The sequence below is a fragment of the Rosa chinensis genome, chromosome 7, assembly GCF_002994745.2.
Source record: "Rosa chinensis cultivar Old Blush chromosome 7, RchiOBHm-V2, whole genome shotgun sequence".
NCBI lineage: Eukaryota > Viridiplantae > Streptophyta > Magnoliopsida > Rosales > Rosaceae > Rosa > Rosa chinensis.
The window spans coordinates 467,577-486,620 of NC_037094.1; the positions used below are offsets into that span (position 1 = coordinate 467,577).

At 38.1% G+C, this 19,044-nt stretch overlaps 2 protein-coding genes across 5 annotated transcripts; one reads left to right on the top strand and one right to left on the bottom strand.

Annotated features, from left to right (window-relative positions):
- Positions 1–5,393: 5,393 nt before the first annotated feature.
- LOC112179889 (germin-like protein subfamily 1 member 16) lies at positions 5,394–6,426 on the top strand. The gene is made up of 2 exons (XM_024318380.2): positions 5,394–5,604; positions 5,733–6,426. The coding sequence occupies exons 1-2, from the start codon at positions 5,460–5,462 to the stop codon at positions 6,284–6,286; spliced, it is 699 nt and encodes a 232-aa protein (XP_024174148.1). The 5' UTR covers positions 5,394–5,459; the 3' UTR covers positions 6,287–6,426.
- A 105-nt stretch (positions 6,427–6,531) lies between these two features.
- LOC112176027 lies at positions 6,532–12,953 on the bottom strand. 4 transcript variants are annotated; one of them, XM_024313840.2, is made up of 8 exons: positions 12,355–12,953; positions 11,965–12,084; positions 11,829–11,872; positions 8,650–11,240; positions 8,406–8,568; positions 7,686–7,790; positions 7,287–7,461; positions 6,532–7,170 (listed from the first exon to the last, which is right to left on the bottom strand). In XM_024313840.2, the coding sequence occupies exons 2-8, from the start codon at positions 12,070–12,072 to the stop codon at positions 6,964–6,966; spliced, it is 3,393 nt and encodes a 1,130-aa protein (XP_024169608.1). In that variant the 5' UTR covers positions 12,073–12,084; positions 12,355–12,953; the 3' UTR covers positions 6,532–6,963. The 4 variants fall into 4 exon arrangements, 3 of the variants coding, with proteins under 3 accessions (XP_024169608.1, XP_024169607.1, XP_024169609.1); XM_024313839.2 differs by having other exon boundaries at positions 8,406–11,240; positions 12,355–12,952; XM_024313841.2 differs by having other exon boundaries at positions 7,031–7,170; positions 7,277–7,461; positions 8,406–11,240.
- Between the last annotated feature and the right edge of the window lie 6,091 nt (positions 12,954–19,044).

The following is a 19,044-nucleotide window of genomic DNA, read 5'->3' on the forward strand; positions in this document are numbered from 1 at the left end:
GAAAAAAAATATATATCATATTTTACTTTATTTTTTGTAGTTGGATTATCTTTTACTTGATTACTTCTTTAATTAAAAATTAATAAGTCATTAAATCCTCCACTAATCACTGTCGAGAAGCCCAATAATTGTCCGTCTACACAACCGCTGCTCTCATATCTACCTTCCACCAACCGCTCCTTTTCATTTCTTTTTATTTTGTTCAGCTGATATATACTGATAATTGATAAATATGGCATAATTTAAAAAAAAAAAAAAAAAAAGGCAGAGCTGTAATTTCAGTCAAAATCCAGAGGCAAAACCGTCACTTCACTGTTACATTAACAGTGGATCCATCTTTTGCAAATTGAGCCGCGCGATTATGCGGGTTTGTTTTTTTCCAAGTTTCATATATAATAGATGAATACTCGTAATCTAAAAAATATCGGCACTACTTAGAATATAATATTTTTTTTGTTAATAATAGATTAGCAACAAATGGGATACAACAAACAACAAACTTTCTCCATGATTTATAGAAATTTACAAATACAAAATAGAATTGATTTCCCTTAAAAAAAAAAAAAGGAAATAAAATTGAAAGGATATATGGCTGAATTGTAAAAAAATAATTTAAAAAATGGCAGAACTGTAATTTCAATTAAAAGACGGGGGCAAAACCGTCACTTCACTGTTACATGAACAGTGACAAACAATGCATCCATCTTTAGTATATGTACTAGAAAAGGCAACCGCGTGATGCCGCGGGAATTGGATTTGTTAGTTGTTAACAATTTTTTATGTAGTGCTTAGTTGTTAAACAATTCTTTTTGTAATTCTGATAAAAAATGTAATAGATCATAGTTACATAAGTTTGAGAAGTACAATTTTAGATTGTAGCTTAAGCAGATTATGGCCGATTCATAAACAAAGTCTCTATAGTGCAAGTTTTAATAAGCTGCTTGAACAGATTACACATTTGCGAGAACTACAATTACAAAAATATGATTAATGAAACTCTTCATTTTTAAGATTAAAAAAAAAAAAAACCTACTTTAGGTCTTTAGGTATCATTTGTAGAAATTACATAATTGTTCTCTGATAAAAAAAAAAAAAAAAAAAAACTGAAAAGATATGGCAAAATTGAAAAAAGAAGAAGACAGATTGTAATTTTAGTTAAAAGTTGGGGGCAAAACTGTCATTCCACTGTTACATGAGCAATGATGAACAGTGAATTCATCTTTAGTATTATGTATAATAATATAATAATGTGCTTATTGAAATAATAATAATAATAATAAGAACAACAACATGTGTGATGTGTGAACTTCATTGCATTTGTCAATGTAGAAAATTTGCAACCTTCTTTACTTTTTTTTTTTTTAAAGGAAGACGTCACACCTTTAATATAACTAAAATGAGGTAATTATATAGTATGACTTACCCAAGAGTGCACGTCAATATCAAGTCATGCAGGCTACCCTAAAACAATCTAATGAAATCACCATAGTGATAGGATCTAAAACCAAACTCTAAACAATGTTAGAGTAAGAAAGAAAAGAAAAAAAAACCATAACTTAATCAACGAAACCTGGAGCCTCCCTACACAGAGGGGGCAAAACCGTCTTTTCTAACAACGACCTGAGTGTTACTAAGTCGTACTGTTCCTAAGCTACAACACCATAGAAAATCTGATATAATTTGCTTGCAAAGTTATACCTACTTTTCAATTTGGCATTTTAGTGCACAGTGACCAACTAATTACTCTATTCATTGCTTTTTTCTTTGGAGAACAAATCTATTCATTGTTTAAACTTCACTATGCGGTGAACTGGTGAAGTACCTGCAACAAAGCTTTGGGACATTACATGAAGGGATTCATACATTGAAGTATTGGACCCTAATTTGGGCCATGGAATATCTGCCCAAGTTTGTGCCTTACCCAATATCATTAGAGCCGAAGAAGAAGCTCCATATGAGGACTCTCTTTTCGTGGGCTGATGTACGATGTGACTCTCCTTTGAGCCTATGCCCTGGCCTTTGGGCCTAAGAAAGCAGTGTTCCCCACCATTTAGCGATTTAGCTATTGGTATGGTGAAAAGTGAAAAGTTTCCACCCCCTAACGGACTTTATATAGACGTTCAAGTTTCCCAATGAAAAATGGCTAGCTCAATGTACCAGTAAATTTCATATTGTACCCGGTATTTAAAGGGTTCTTAACCCAAAGCACTAAAATTGGCTAAAAGTATCGCACTTACTCCGCAACAAATTTTTATTCCTACTCACCATGTTTAAAGCAAAATGACAATTTTACCCTTAAATTAACTAATTAATTACACATGCCCTCTTTCTCCATGATCTGCTCTGTCTCAGAGCCCTCTCTCTCTCTCCCCCGACCTCCACATCCGGCGCCGCGTCGATCAACTTCAACGGCGAGTTCTTGTCGAGATTCTAAACCCGATCGTTCATTTAGATTCCCAGCGATGGAGCTGCACGTGCTATAACCAAAATCTCCGGCGATGGAATCGGAGCGCTCGTCACGAACGCCGGGACGATCTCTACGACCATCCTTCCTCTCACTCTCACCTCGATCTCTCCCTCACCACCGCCGTCAGATTCAGATTCGCCGCAGTCATTTCGTGGTCTTAGTTTCAGCAACAGTATCCTTGGCTGATTGAAAGGTATCTGCAACTGCGGTAGCTATTTTACCCACAAAGCCGGCAGCCCCTGTATTTCCAGAATTTGCTCCTCCATCGTTGATCTCATGAAGCATTTCCACCTTCTCCTTTACGGGTTCTTTGTCTTCTCTTGCCGGTGATCGGAAATCCACTTTGTCCACCTTAATCTCCACTCCACCTTGCTCGTTCACACCTTCAGTTCCTTTTGAATTATTCATGTTGCAGCTTTGAAATATGAACTCGGATGAACAACGCAACGCCTTGGTTTATTTTATTTTTTTGGTCAAAGCAAAGCTTTCGTTGGTATGCGGCCATCTGGGTATGTTAAGTTTTGGGTTACTGACTTTTGATTAAAAAAAAGCCACATTAATTCTCACCTTGAAGCTTTGCTCGGCTCTATGTTGAAAAGTCAAAATCTTATCCAACAAAGGACATTCAAGAAAAGAAGTGAAATTGAACAGTCATGGCATGACCTTTTTTTCTTTTTTTTCCAATAAAGTTTGACTGAGCTTTGTAGATCAATAGAAAAAAAAGGAAAAAATTATTGGAGGGCAATAGACTTTTAATAAAGGTCTATTTGGGGGGTCAATAGACGTTTTGAATTGATATAATCTTCTCGTTTTTTTTAATCTATTGGGGGGCAATAGACTTTTTGAATTGATATAATCTTTTCGTTTTTTTTAATCAAAGTTTTATTTGTCTAAATTTAGAGAGATTAGTTCCAATTCCAGAGACTGAAAGTTCTATTGGGGGGGGCAATAGACGTCTATTGGGGGGCAATACACGGCTGATAGACGTCTATTATGGAGCAATAGATATCTATTGGGGGCAATACAGGGCTGATAGACGTCTACTGGAGAGCAATAGACGTCTATTAGGGGGCAATAGACGTCTATTGGGGAGCAATAGAGGTCTATTGCCCCTCTATTGGGGGAAATAAACATTTCTGGTGAGGTTTTCAGAAATTCCGGTGGGTGGCGGCCGATGACTGGATTCCGGCGACCGATTACTGGAATATGGCGGCCGGTGACCGGATTCCGGCGACTGGTCACCAGAATCAGGTGAAAGTTGACCGGATTCCGGCGGCCGGTGACGGGGCTCCAGTGAAGTCCCCTATGGTTTCTCTCTCTTCCATTTTCTCTCTCTCTCTCTCTCTCTAAGTAACAAAGGTGAGGGTAAAATGGTATTAAAAAGAAAATAAAAACAAACAAAAAAATCTTAATGAGATATTAGGGAAGACCTCCTTAGAGTGTTTTGGGTAAAAGAGAATTTAAAAAACTAAATGGGGTAAGTGGGAAAAAAAATCTCTAAAAATGTGGTAAATAGACAAAAACCCATAAATAAATAAGTTATTCGATTTGAATTTTATCTTTAGAAAAAAAAAATTGACATCAAGCACTCTCGTGCCTCTCAATGACTGCACACCCAAAGTCCCAAATCATCTCTCTCTCTCTCTACCAAGTCTTTCATTAGAAGAGCTTGAAATAGATTAACACCCAAGCTAAGCTATATATGAGCAAATGATTCTCCCTCCCTCCCTCGTGACGAAGTCTTTCAATTAGAAGAGCTTGAAATAGATTAACACACAAGCTATGCTATGTATGAGCAAATGACTAAAAAATTTATGACTAATGGTGACCGCCACTTCAAGAAACCCATAATCTAATGTTCCAAATGTTGAAATCTTCAACACCTAAAGTCCCAAATGAAAATTCTACAATTAGATGAATCATCTAAGAAAGAAACTTTTTGATGGAGAAATTCTTAGTCAGACAATTGATAAAAATCATCAATGATTTTAAAGTTTATATAGAATTGGATCGTATGGGCACTAAGGAGAGATCAATGTTGAAGGTTGGAACAATATGATGGAGAGTTGGTGGGGGAAGGGATGAAGATTGTTGGGTACAATTATGGCATTAAAAGTGGAAATTAGATGACTATTTTTTAAATGCTGTCTGCTAGATATATTTACATATTTGATGGATTCATCCAGCAAGACCCCAAAAAAAAAATAGTCAATTGAAACTTACTACTACTAGTATAGTCGTCTTCTTAATGCTAAAAGGTAAGTGGTAAAACACCCTTAATTTGAAGCGTGTTTCTAGCTACTTTCTAGGGTGTCTTGTGGAAATGCCTGACCAGAAGACTTCGGAGGGTGAATTCTGGGTAGTTATCGTCAACAATATTATCCGGAATGATGTATTGTTGTTAATTGGTTGATATATTATCGTTTTGTTTGGTAGAAATATTGGAAGGAATCATATGACTAATTAAACATTGGAACACTTGATTTCCATTGGTTAACTACTACCTAAAATTTTTAATATGGTTAATCCCATTAGCCACGTCTAACGTACTCTCGTATTTTTATTTCCACCTCTCATCTTCCTCGTGGTATAAACTGATAGAATTCCTAGCTCACTGATCGAGCTGAGCTCATACCCAACGTTGGAGTGTCGGACTTTACAAAAGCCACATTTTAAGGTTGAAACGGATAATATCCTATAATAATTTGTTAATTTTATGAAAATGGCGGAGAGCTGGTCAATTAGCTTGTCTGTTAAGAATTAGTACAGAATATAATCCAACTCTTTACCTGCTTCTGAATACTAAGGAGTTAATTATTTTGAGTTACTACCTGCCTCCTTGGACGTGGCAAATCCAAGACTAGTTCAATTGTATTTCTCTCCATCTCTTCCATCTATAAATAGGCATTTCCTCCATACAAGATTTTCATCAACCTCGATTCAATTCTCTCTTATACAAAACACTATCATAGACGAGTATTGCGATCACGATATGATGAAAGGTGCTCATTGCCCTACAGCTGCTGCTTTTGCCCTATTGGCATTGGCAACCTTCCACCTCGTCTCTGCCTTTGATCCTAGTCCTCTCCAAGATTTCTGTGTAGCACTTAACACCACCAACACTGATATTTCTGCTGGTATATAGTAGTCACTAGCATATGTACATATCATATTTCCCATATATATGAGGATTATATGATTAATTTTCGTATTTGCATTCATGCATTCATGCATGCATGTTCTGATATGATGTTCCATATTGTAGTGTTTGTGAATGGGAGATTCTGCAAGGACCCAAAGATGGTAACACCAGAGGATTTCTTCTTTTCCGGGCTCCGGATGCGCGGAAACACATCAAATCCGCTTGGTTCCATCGTCACCCAGGCGAATGTGCAGCAAATAGCAGGACTGAACACTCTTGGGGTATCCCTCGCTCGCATAGACTATGCACTTGGTGGACTAAACCCTCCTCACATCCACCCTCGGGCCACGGAAGTCCTTATGGTCATGGAAGGCACTCTCTACGTTGGCTTCGTCACATCCAATGATAACGGCAACCGCCTCTTCAGCAAAGTGTTGTACAAGGGAGATGTGTTTGTCTTCCCATTTGCTCAAATTCACTTCCAGCTTAACATCGGAAAGGTCAACGCCATAGCCATTTCCAGTTTTAGCAGCCAGTTTCCTGGTGTCACCACCATAGCCAATGCAGTGTTCGGCTCCAACCCTTCAATCAACCCTGATGTTCTCACCACCGCCTTCCAAGTTGACAAAAATGTCGTTCAGTATCTCCAGAACCAGTTCTGGTATGACAACAATTAAGAAGATGCTGGCCATATGTCCCATATTATACGACACATAATCTAAGCTTAATACAAAATAAGACGGCAGTTGCTTGTGTATTGTACCTCTTCCTTGATCATTGGAAGTTGATTATTAATAAACACTTGCATCGTATAAAAGGGCTGTGTGTTTCTATCTCTAAATCGCTTGCAGTTTAGACAATCGCTTGCAGTTTATAATTCATTCTACAAAAAACAAACAACTCTACCAAAGAGAATCAAATGAGAGGCTTATATAAGAATTCTCATTGAATTGAGATTGAGAGAAGTTTTCATCTCATATGAATCAGTGACTGGATAAAAACTCCAAACTGAGAACGCTATTTACAGATCATGTATTCTGTAAGATATTTACAACATTATCAGGAGGCAGCTAAACTGATAACACTACACTACCTTTCTTCAGTAACGCTACAGTACCTTTCCAAATCCCTGAAAGAGTTGCGTTATATTCTGAGGCATTCACATGCATCCTGGAAGGAAACGCTATCTATACATGTATGTGTAACAAAAAAAAACAAAAAAAAAGGTTGGTCACCCTTTCTGCCTACCTGAGGTTAGATGTTACCTTGAATGTAGATAAGCTTAATGGGGAACTGACACTAGTTTAATTATGAGTTGTTAAAATCAGTTACAGAAAATTTCAATACGTCGCAGCTAGCGCCGCCTAGAGAGGAAGAACTCATAGTCTGGATGCCTGTTTACAGATGTCATACTTCCTTTGCTCACAACAGCTCTTGACACAAGAGATGCCGTCTCCTCAAGTGTCCTCAAACGCTCCTCCAGTATTTCACAAGGGTTAAAATTTGATAATGTTGTCTGTGCTGGTGCTGATGAGGGCCTTAACTGGAACCAGCATTCACTCTGTTTGTTGACATAAAGTATATATTTCAAATAAGCTGCACAGATCTAACAGTATGCTTGAATTACATGTTAAAATACACTGCACAATATTTCACAATCTCTGTACCATTAACAACCTGAGCGTTGTAACTCTGAAGACCCACAACTGGAGATACAATACAGTCATCCACACTACGAGACTCAAAGTTGGCATTTCTACGAACCAGACAACCAAGTGAATGGTAGGTCAAAAATGCTGCACGGAAGTTACCATCAGGTATCCTATAAATAGGATACCATGCCACTGAATACCTGAAAATCAGATTGCACTTGAAAGTTACATGCTATTTAGAAATTTAAGGAACTCAGAAAAGCTGATCTTTTTGTACTGTTCATTCATCAGTGTCAATTGCATTCCCCTTGAAACTCTTTAACTAGTAATTATATTCATTTTAGCTATGAACCTAACAGGGTCAATTACAAACAATATTGATTAATTTACAATGTAAAGGTCTGAATCTGTTTGTATTACTAACCAAGATCTGGGATGTAGATCATTTAGATTTATAGAGTCTAGTGTAGTTGGATCGCCATACACTTTTGAATGTGAATGTCCATCACCTCTAACCAGCTCCTTTATCCTGAAAGGGAGGGAACAGAATAAGATCATCTGAAAGTACAGGTCAAAATAAAGTTCATAAGGATCATCACAGATCCAAAAAGTAGATACTTACACAAACATGCATAGTTGCGTACTGACAGATGCTCAATATTATAGTAACTGAGAAACACAAAAGAAATCTCTGATTTGTGCCTACTATCTTAAAAAACATTTCCAGCAGGTAGAAAAACATTCAAACATATGATGGGAGAATAAACAATAAAGTAAAACTGTGGATATAAAACTTAAAAAAAAAAAAAATCTTACAGTATATGGTATTAACACGTGCTATGCTCATACCACAAAATGTCAAATCAATATGATATCCATCGACTAGACAGTTAAATGTACTTACGGGAAGTGCTTTTATATAAATGAGTTTCCAACTAAAATGAAATTTGAGACAATAGATGTACATGTATTTGATTTGTTCTGCACAACTACTCTCTTAGTAACTCATCAGAATATAAAAATCCATTGATTCAAAACCCCATGTCTATGTCTCTACAAAGGCTGCTTTAAGTACCGATATGGTATTGCTAAATCATGTTATTCAATGACCACAAATTTCAGTAAAAAGTGTAATAATACTTACTTGTCATATAGAGGTCGTCTTTGTTGAGGTTGTTCATATTCAAAATATTCTAAAAGTAGCTCTAAATCACTGAAACCTGTTGTGTCAGCTGATTGAACAGGTACATCTTTGGCAAAAGCTTCTGGAATACCCAGTTCGTTTACAAGTGGTGGGATGACTGCATCTTCCTTGCAATCAAGATGAGAAAAAAGTAGTGAATATATTGGAAGACTACCAATACTAGAGGATTTTCTGGATATCTCACCACTCCAGCATGAGCTTAACACTTGATGATTATGAAGTCTATTGTCAACATCTCCAGTACCAGTACTCCTAACATTCCTGAAAAGCTGAATTCCTGACAAATAAGGGACAAAATAAGCACGAAATGCTAAACGATCAGCACCCAATCTCTTTGGACTCCCAGGTTCCTCAGCCCTTATTTCCAGCCCATAGCTCCCATATTTCTCATACCACTCCCATAGGCATCCTAAAGTGATATTTGGTGTCTCATGTCTGCACAATGACACACCACCAACCTGGTCAACCTGGTTGCATGGACAGCAAGTGTGACAACTTGTGTGGCTAGGTGATTGATGGATAACGGGAGATGAATAATACAGAAGTCTTTCAAATTCAGCAATTGGATGACCACTGGTCATTTGAACAGCTTCAGATGCCAGCTGTGCCCTACAAGCATTATTTACTGCTTCTAATACTCTGTTTGAATAAGCTTCAAAAGCATTTAGACCTTTGGATACATCATAACTATTCACATAGTTAGCTGCATGAAGCTTGTTGTTGGTCACCTCTTCAACTGCATTTGATGTAGGAAGCCTGCCCTCTGTGTCATCAGAAGAACGAGTTACATGTCCAGAACCCTGAGCCATGGACTCAACTGCAGCTTTAGAAACCACATTGCCTTTAACAGTGTCTTTAATCGTCCATCTCTTAGAAGCTCCCTCATCAGAATGTTCAAGCGATGAACTCTCAGATCTAGCAGAGCCTGCCAACTCAGAGTCCTTCAACCCGATTGGCATCCACTTGTGTGTAAGAGATCCAGAACTACTCCGGTTTTGCTTGCTGCTTTCTGCAAGAGGGATTTGTCTCTGTACTTCTTGACTTGCTGCATCATGAAGTAGATGAGGAAGGTAGACTGAAGATTGCACCTGAAGCAGACTTGGTTCCTTCCAGGAATTGCATGTTTTTTGCATTGAGCCATCCTGATTTCCTACATTTTGATTCTTCATGCCTGAGACGGTTTTACACACATTTTCAAGATGACCAATCTCATTTGGACAGAGTTGCATGCTTTGAACTGATACGGAGTTCATGCATTCTACTTTTCTGCTCTGGAATCCAGCCGTTGGACGACTAGGTTTCTTGTCCTTCGCCTGAGACAAGATATCTGATATATCACTCTGATCCATCCGAAGCTTCAAAGAACCATCTGAGCCAGCCAAGCTAGCATGAGATCCCTTCCTGGAATAACAATTGTATTCTCGTTTCAATGCTGGAGCATTTTTTCTTTTCAACTTTTTTGAGACCTTATCTTTTTGCTGTTTCCTATTTTCACTCTTCAAAAAGACATTAACATCAACAGCATTGCAGGTTTTATTGAGCATGGGAGCCCCTCTCAAAGGGAGATCAAGCCTTGAGTAAACAGAACTTGCTTTCTTCAATTCACCAGTGCAATCATTGGCATCATTCTTCAGGACCCTTTGCCAGACCCCTGTACGCATATTCCCAACACTACCAGATTTGGGAACATTTGCACTCCGTTGTCCTACTTTGTTTTGTCTACTTCTCTTGTTAGGCACAACAAATTTCATGTCACTACTACTGCCAAAATCATGAGTACCCTGCCCTGCGTCCTCAGTGTGATTATAGGTGTTTACAACATCATTCAGTGACCTTTGACGAGTAAAATATCCCTTTCTAGAACTCAAATCCGCTGGGTCAGATATATCTGTGTTGTACATTTCCTTCTCAGCATGTTTTTCGTCATGACCAAGATTAGTACTACCATCACTGTTTGAGCCAATTGAAATTGAATCCAAAACGTAGGAGTCATGCATCTCAGAGTAACCTTTGGTATAGAGATCATTGTAAATGCTTGCCTTTGTACGCTGAATAGCCTCCACCCCATCTAAGATGGGAAACGCAGAGTCTTCCAGTACAATATGATTTTCAAAATTACTCACAGTGCCTACCTCATCACTGGAATTCTTAGAATCTAGCAATGAAATTTCTGGTGCAGTTGAAGATGGTGCTGGTCCATCCCCGTCCTTGTTACCACAGGTTTCAGAAGCTGAGCTTACATTGCCATATTCCTCAGAAATCACTTCGTGGTCAGTAGAGCCAACATTGCATGAAACTTTCTTGCTCTGCTTTCCCTTCTTTCTACTCTTCTTTCTTGAACTTCTCTTCACATTGCCGTCTATTTTTCTATTACTAACCACATCTGAGGATTTAATAGTATTAGAATCATTTAGGATCATAGCTGAGGGATCATTGGAGGTTAATGACTTCTGAAATTTTTTGGAAACATTCCATTTGGTAGCTTTATTTACTAAGGTCTTATTTCGATATTGGTGTCTCATAGTTGAACCAGTAAATCTTCTATTTGTAAATGACTTGACTGAATAAGCAACATCCATGGGAGGACCCTTCTGCATCTTCTGTCGATTAAACTTGAAATGACTAATCGGTGGTGAGTAAACAAGACGAAGACTTTCCATATTCACCACAGCATCCGATACCAAGTTATTTATATTATCATTACATTGCAACGGTAGTGCCACAATTCTCCATTGTCCGTCAGGTTCAAGGGAAAGGAATTTAAAGATAGCACACCTGATCAATTAAAATAGGAGATACAATAATAGTCATTCCCTAGGCATAACACAGGAAGCAGGAAATGAAAAATTGAACAGCCACTAATGATCTTAGCAATGGCCATCAGACACTGATTTTATTTAATGAATCTTTTGATACATAACCATTCTAAGTATCCAATGCTCAGATTTCACAGAAATGAGGAACTCCAAGAGTTGCAATAATCAATTGTTCCTAGAGTATTTCTTTCTACTGTTTACGCTAACCTACTCCAACATCACTAATTTTAGATCTGCTACCTTTTGCTGGGCCACTAGAACGATTTCACTGTTTGTTTCTCAAATCCCAGAGAAATTGGCACAAAGGAAAAGCTGGGAGATTCTGACAGGACCTATTTTATTGTATTATGCGTTTATATGTTTCAAACAAGCATGATGTATGGTATTGACAACTAAGAAATATGCAAAACCATCAGAGAAAAGAGGTACAGAGCTCAACAATCAACTTCACCAGACAGAAAACATATGTACTAGTTCTATTGAATTAGTTTCACCACATAGCAGTGACAAACAAGCAATCGAGCAGTGACAATTAAAATGGCCTTACCTATGATCGGAGTTCCTCCATGTGACAGAAGGCACTTCACATTCCTGCAAAAGGTACCAGTCCAGAATAACTAGATGCTTTCCATAACCGAAAATGAAGTATATCCAAATTAATTTGCAAAATAAATATGCATTACCTCTGAAGATATCCTGAAACTACTTTGTTCTTTCCTTGATAATGAATCTCTTCCTCTGTCTGCACCTTTCTGGAAATCACTATTAGCTCTTGGAAGGGCACAATGCATCTTTTGCTGTGCCTGTCCACATCATTGGCACAGAATATAATCACGGCTAAAACAAAATAAAAATAAAACAACAACACCAAGTTAATTCAATCAATATTATGTCTACCCAGTCTTATCCATATTGGGTTGATTGATCCCATAAAGGGCCAACCTTTATCTATATTGGGTTGATTAATCACATAAAGGGCAAACCTTTATATACTAACTCAGCAGAAATTAAGAAATTGAAGGAACAATAAACCAAATGTTCATAATCACTCAGAAATAAGTGAACCCAAGTACCTAAAGCCGTAGAAGGTGAAGATCTGCAACTGATAAGAATGAGTCAGAGATGCTTAATCACTTGTAGGCTCGAACATGCAAAAGCCATTGCTTCAGAAAAGGAATGGCTTAACAAAAGGATTGAAATACAGAGATACATAAAAGGAAGAAGAACCTAAAATGGCTTTGCCCACAATCCAAAACAGTAAGAGATTGAATTCCACCAGAAATGAAGAGGCCAGTCAAAAGAACCCCAATTAAAATTAGACAGAAAATCCAGCTAAATATATCCCCCTAAAAATAAAAAAAAATAAAAAAAAAAATAGGAAAAGAGGCTGCATGGTCATTTTTTGCTCCATGTATGAGCACCTTCAGTAATTGACTACAAGAAACGAAGTTGATTCAAGAAATGGACCTGAACCTTTGATCATGAATCTTGTGCTAAATTTGACTACAACCCATAAATCAAAACCACCAAATGAACTATCTATAAATTTGAAAACGTTGCAGAGAAAAGCTCCCCAAATTTAGCTGTGGGTTTAAGACAGCGAGAATATATAGCAACAGCTAAAATTACTTGGCTTTAGAAGTGAAACAGCTAAAAATTACTCTGTATTTCCCAAATTTAAACTTACCGCCCAGTCCATTCACTTCTATTTGTTTGTTTTCTTTTCTCTCGGCAGTCACCGGAAAGTTGAGAAACATAAATCCGACCGACGCGAAATAATTCAATACTGTACCAAATTTCTGAAATAAAATAAAATAAAAAAATACATGCCTGTATACCTTCTTTCCACGGTTATCCAACTATAATGTAAATAAAATTAATAATGATATTCATGCTTATGATTGTGTTTTTTTATATATTCAAATTCAAGCTTATGAGCAGTATCATTTGGTCTACTGGTATAATCTCCTCTTTGTAAGTAGGAGGTTTTGAGTTTAACTCACGAAATACTAATATTAATTTTAATAGTTGTTGATGCTAATGTTTCTTTTGAGATGTGGCTTGCAATTTGAATCCATCTCATATGGCTATCGTTTAGTGTAATTTCTCATACCTATGAATGTTGTGTTATAAGATGATGATGAATAATGTTTAAGGTGTGGCTATTGTCACCATAACATTTTATTAGTTTACCCTACAAGGCTACAAACATTTGATTTATTTAAAAAATATCTTATCCAAGTACAAAATTACTAATAAGTACACTAATTTTCTAAAATCCAAATCTTTAACCAATTAATTAAATACAAATACTACTTAATTTCTCATTTGATAACATTAATCTTCATTTCTCTACCCAATTTGAATTTATTACTATTTTTTTGTCTTTTTTTTTTTTCCTCCTTAGCTTTCGTTATTGAATTCACAAAACCATTAGTGTTAACTTCATCAAAATCCTTGCAATACCCTTTTATGAACACTGAAAGTAAAAATTTAGGGTTTAGGACAAACATTATTAATATATATTTTTTTTTATCAAAAGAGGTTAGCCCATTATATATATTCAGCAAGCAGTACAAAAACGAAACACCTCTATGAAGTCGACAGAAAGAATCGTCCCTTAGGGAACCCTAAACACTTATTCTAAAACAAGAATAAGACCCATGACACCCCCGGCCAGTACACCCACTTTTTAGGAAATCCACGCACCTTTATTCCAAACAAAGATCAAAATCCTCCGAAGCAAATAGTAAAATGAATCCTCAGAGAATATGATCTTTGCTACTTGATAAATAACTAAAAACTAGGAGTGGAAGTGACAAATCACCTTCCATCCCCTCCAAAAATATGCAAACCAAGCAGGCCTTTGCCCAGCCCCAAACTAGAGCCCAACAATTATGCCGTCGCCGCCGCCTTCTTGAAAGCCGCTGCCATCTCCACTGAAGCTGCCACCCCCATAGAGACCACCACTGCCACTGTTGCACAAGTTCCCTTGGGAACTCTAACCACCGCCGTATTAACCACCATCAAGGACAGATTGGTTAATCGGATCTGATACCCAGCAACTCAGTCCCCCCAATGAGAAGAATCCATCCACCATCACCATCATCAGATCTATGCGATCCCTGGCAAACCAACGTGACCAATCACCGCCCCAAAATGCGGACCAAACACCGGTACCCGCCCTTGCCTCCATTCTCCGCAAAAAACCCACATCATTAACATATCGTTCCAACCTCAGATCGGTATTATAGCCACCATCACCACAGCCAGCGACGACGACGAGAAGAATGAGGCAGCAGCCTAGGAGCAAGAAGCCCCATCGAGTTATCCTGCCAGCCCCACCAAGAATTAGACTAGAGAAAGGAGAGAGGACCCTAGTCTCAGTCAAAAGCACAAGACTGCCACTCCGTGAAAGAAGCCGCCGTCGAGAAACCTCCCTTACGGGAGTCAGAGAAGAGAGCATATCTCTAGAAACGTAGAAAACCCACCCTATCCATAATGTTAATTCATTGACAAACATTATTCATAGTTGTTAGCTTACTGGTATAAATTAAATGAGAGATTTTCGTAAAAAAATCTTTTTTAAATTAGATATGTCATATAATTAATAATATTTCTGGAAAGAGAAATGAGGTAGATAAGTAAATTTAATAATTGAAATTAGAGTTAATTAGCAAGTAGAGTGAACAAAGAAATGATAGGGGCCCTTCAAAAAAAAATGATAAGGTGGCAATAGCTGCACCCTAATGTTTATTGTATTATTAATTTTTTTTTTTTTGTCAATTTACCCCATTTCTAGATATATTTTTCCCACTTACCCATTAAGTTTTTAAAATTCCCCCTTACCCAAAACACTCTAAGAAAGTCTTCCCTAATACCCCATAAAGTTTTTTTTTTTTTTTGTTTCTTTTTTTTGTTTTTAAAACCATTTTACCCTCATCCATGTGTTACTTAGAGAGAGAGAGAGAGAGAGAGAGAGAAACCATAGGAGACTTTGCCGGAGCCCCAGCATCGGTCGTCGGATTCTGGTCATTGGTCAACTTTCTCCGGATTCCAGTCAACTTTCACTGATTCCGGTCACCGGCTGCCTCCCACTGGACTTTTCTGAAAACCTCGCTGGAGGTAACCAAAGAGGTCGTCGAAGATTTCATAGGTCGTCGGAAAGGTTTATTGCCTCTAATAGACACCTATTGCCCCCAATAGTCAACTGCCCCCAATAAACGTCTATTGCCCCCCAATAGAACTTTCGATAGTCGGAATGAAAACTAATCTTCATAAAATTAGACAAATAAAACTTTGATTAAAAAAAAAATGAAGAGATTATATCAATTTTTGCGTCTTTTGCTATCTAATAGACGTTTATTGCGCTCCAATAGACATTTAACTTCTCTCTATTGGCCCCCAATTGACATTCAAAACATTTTTTTTCTTTTTTCTTTCCTTCTGCAGTTCTGCCCCTTATTTTACTTAAAAATAAAAAATAAAAAAAGGGCTAAATACTGTTTACCACCCTGTGGTATGAACCTCACATCAATTCAGTCCCTCGACTTTCAATTTCATCAAAAACACCCCTGAACTATCATTTTCTCGTCCAATAGGTCCCTCCGACTCAATTCCGTTAATTTCAGAAGTTAAATGCTGACGTGGCATTTCCAACTCATCAAAAGTGGGCCCCACACGGATGTGAAATTCCCAAAATGTCCCTGACTCTATCACAGCCCCAAATCCTATTAAATTGAATTTTTCCCACCCAAGAAGACCTAAATACTTGTCTTGGAGATGTACATCCCGCCCAAAATAATCTATTTGCAGACCATGTTCAAATTAATAACATTTGACCTGTAAATGTTCAAAGTAACATGTACTTCAAAATAACCAATCTACATTTTTAACCAACATGAAGCACCAATTCTACATTTGAAAGTTTAACAACATCAAACTTTCTTAAAATCCAACAAAATAAGCAGCCCAAATGTTTACAACATATCAAATGTTTGCATTTCAAATAGCTCTAATCATCCTCCCAAAAAATTAGAGCTAGCAACCTAGGTAGCACACACCAAGTTTGCACAAAAAATGTTAGGGCTTGCTTATCATTCCCCAAACTTCCACCTACTTTCCCCCTTGCTTGGAATTCTGCCTAATCCTTTGAGATGATCTGCAAGGTGTTGGAGATTGACCTTTTGATGCTTTACTCGATGTCGGAGGCCTTGTGGTTGCTGAGGTACATGTGGCAGCAGCAGTAGCAGCTTTGGTGGACTTGGATTTTGTGGCGGCAGCAGCAGCTTTGGTAGAGTTAGCAGGGGTGGCAGTAGCAGCAGCAGCTTTTCTAGATGCCTTCAATGCAGCCATCTTCTTCTATACTCACAAAAAAAAAAAATCAGAAACAAGAATATAATTGTCAACACACAGATACCAAAAGCAAAGCATCACTAGACCAACTTTCATCACAAAAGCAAAGCATCACAGACCTATTCATCAACAAATACACAAAGTTTACAACTAAAATCCAACTTTCATACCCTTTGATATTCAACCACTTTTAGATGGTTTTTCCTCAAGTCATTCTTACTCAATGGTGGTTTTCTTCCAGGTTTAGGCTGCAAAAAAATTATGGGATCAGCCTTAAATAGAAACATAAACAAGCTGCCCCATAAACAAATTAATTTGCAAAAGTACACTAAACATAACGTGAAAATAAATCAGAAATTACCTGGGCGTTTTGAGATGCAGTTCCTTCTCCATTGTTCAGCTTCCTTTTCTTGTTCACATTTGCAGCTTGCTTATCTTTTGGTGGAAGATGACTGTGACATGTCTTCACGTTGTGGCCAACTCTTTGACAATTGCTACACTTCAAGGACCGCTGAACTCTTCCAAGCTTTGTTCCATTTGCAGCCAACTTCCAGAAACTTTAGAAGCTTTAGAAGCTCTGAAACCCATAAACTTTAGAAGCTCTCAAACCAACATAGTCATCACATGATACCGAAACCCAGAACAACCAACATAGTCATCACATCATAGTAAAACCCGAAACCCAGAAACCCCGAAACCTAGAACAACCAACATAGTCATCACATCATGCTAAAACCGGAAACCCAGAAACCTCGACCTAGTCATCACATCATACTAAAACCCGAAACCCAGAAACCCCGAAACCCAGGACAACCAACATAGTCAACACATCATACTAAAACCCGAAACCCAGAACAACCAACATAGTCATCACATCATACTAAAACCCGAAACCCAGAAACTTTAGAAGCTATGAAACAAAACCCAGAAACCCTTTTTCCCCAATTTTGAAATTTTGAAACCCTAATTTCAAACCTTAAATGCGAAACCCAAAACTCTTTAATCCATAAAACCTAAAGATTTGATCACCGTAATGCAAAATGCTAAACCCAAACTCACCGTAATGTGGGATTTCATCTCCATCCTTCGTTTTTCTGGGTATCCAAACATCAAGCACGTTGTCGGCCATGTCGAAACCTTCTCCAGCTTTTCAATCGACCTTCTGCTTGTCGATTTTGCGGGCCTTTCAATCGGTTCAGCCTTCTCCTTCTTCACACATTCGATTTTTTAGGTTTTCAGTTTTTTGCTTTCTGAATCTGGGACTCTAACACGGTTTGTATTGCCTAAACGTAATGGGGAGGATTAATGTGGATCTGGATCCGCGATCTGAGTTAGAATAGGGCAGGGACATTTTGGGAATTTCACATCCGTGTGGGCCCCACTTTTGATGAGTTGGAAATGCCACGTCAGCATTTAACGTCTAAAATTAACGGAATTGAGTCGGAGGGACATATTGGACGAGAAAATGATAGTTCAGGGGTGTTTTTGATGAAATTGAAAGTTGAGGGACTGAATTGATGTGAGGTCCATACCACAGGGTGGTAAACAGTATTTAGCCCATAAAAAAATGATTTGGGCACCCACATCAAAACCGGACGCATTTCTCGCCTACCAGGTGTTGGACGCCGGCGAGGTAGGTCGACCAGAGCTACTTTCTCGTCTTCAGGAGTGGATGCTGCTTCTCCGATCGGTGCCGCAGACGAGAAAAAAAAAAGAAAAAAAAAGAAGAAGAAGCCCATATCGCCGAAATCGACTAGAAGCTCAGGGCTATAAACGGAGACATTTGCAGCACATGCCAAGGCCTGGGGACGTCAGTGGCGGTCGGTCCCTGGCCGAGTCGACTTAGCGCTTCGTGCTCGTCGCAGTCCGATCTCAACAGAGTCCTCGATCTGCGGCGTTGTCTTAGGCCTATGTGGAGTCGTCAGGCCTTGTGGCGCGCGGCAATGGGCACGTTGCGGGGAGAGAGAGAGAGAGAGAGAGAGAGAGAGAGAGAGAGAGAGAGAGAGAGAGAGAGAGAGAGAGAGAGAGAGAGGGATGAGATAGAGAGAGGGGAGAGAGAGAGATGATGGCATGAAGTAGTTTACTAATTAATTTGAGGGTAAAATTGTCATTTAGTTGTTAAATGAGTTGGTGGGAGTAAAAAATTATTGCTGGGGTAAGTGGAATAATTTTAGCTCAATTTGGTGCTTTTGGTCAATGACCTTTTTTTTTTGAGGTAGGGGTTGTATTATTATTAGTGTATAATAAAAAAAATTAAAAATTTGAATTCCAGTTAGCATAGCTCAAACCCACATGCGTATTATTAAGTAAGGAATGATACATCGAGAGGACATAATGTATATAATCAAGAGGTTAGAGATGATAGACAAATCTTTATCAATACAATCCATGAGCCAAGAAGTTCCTTA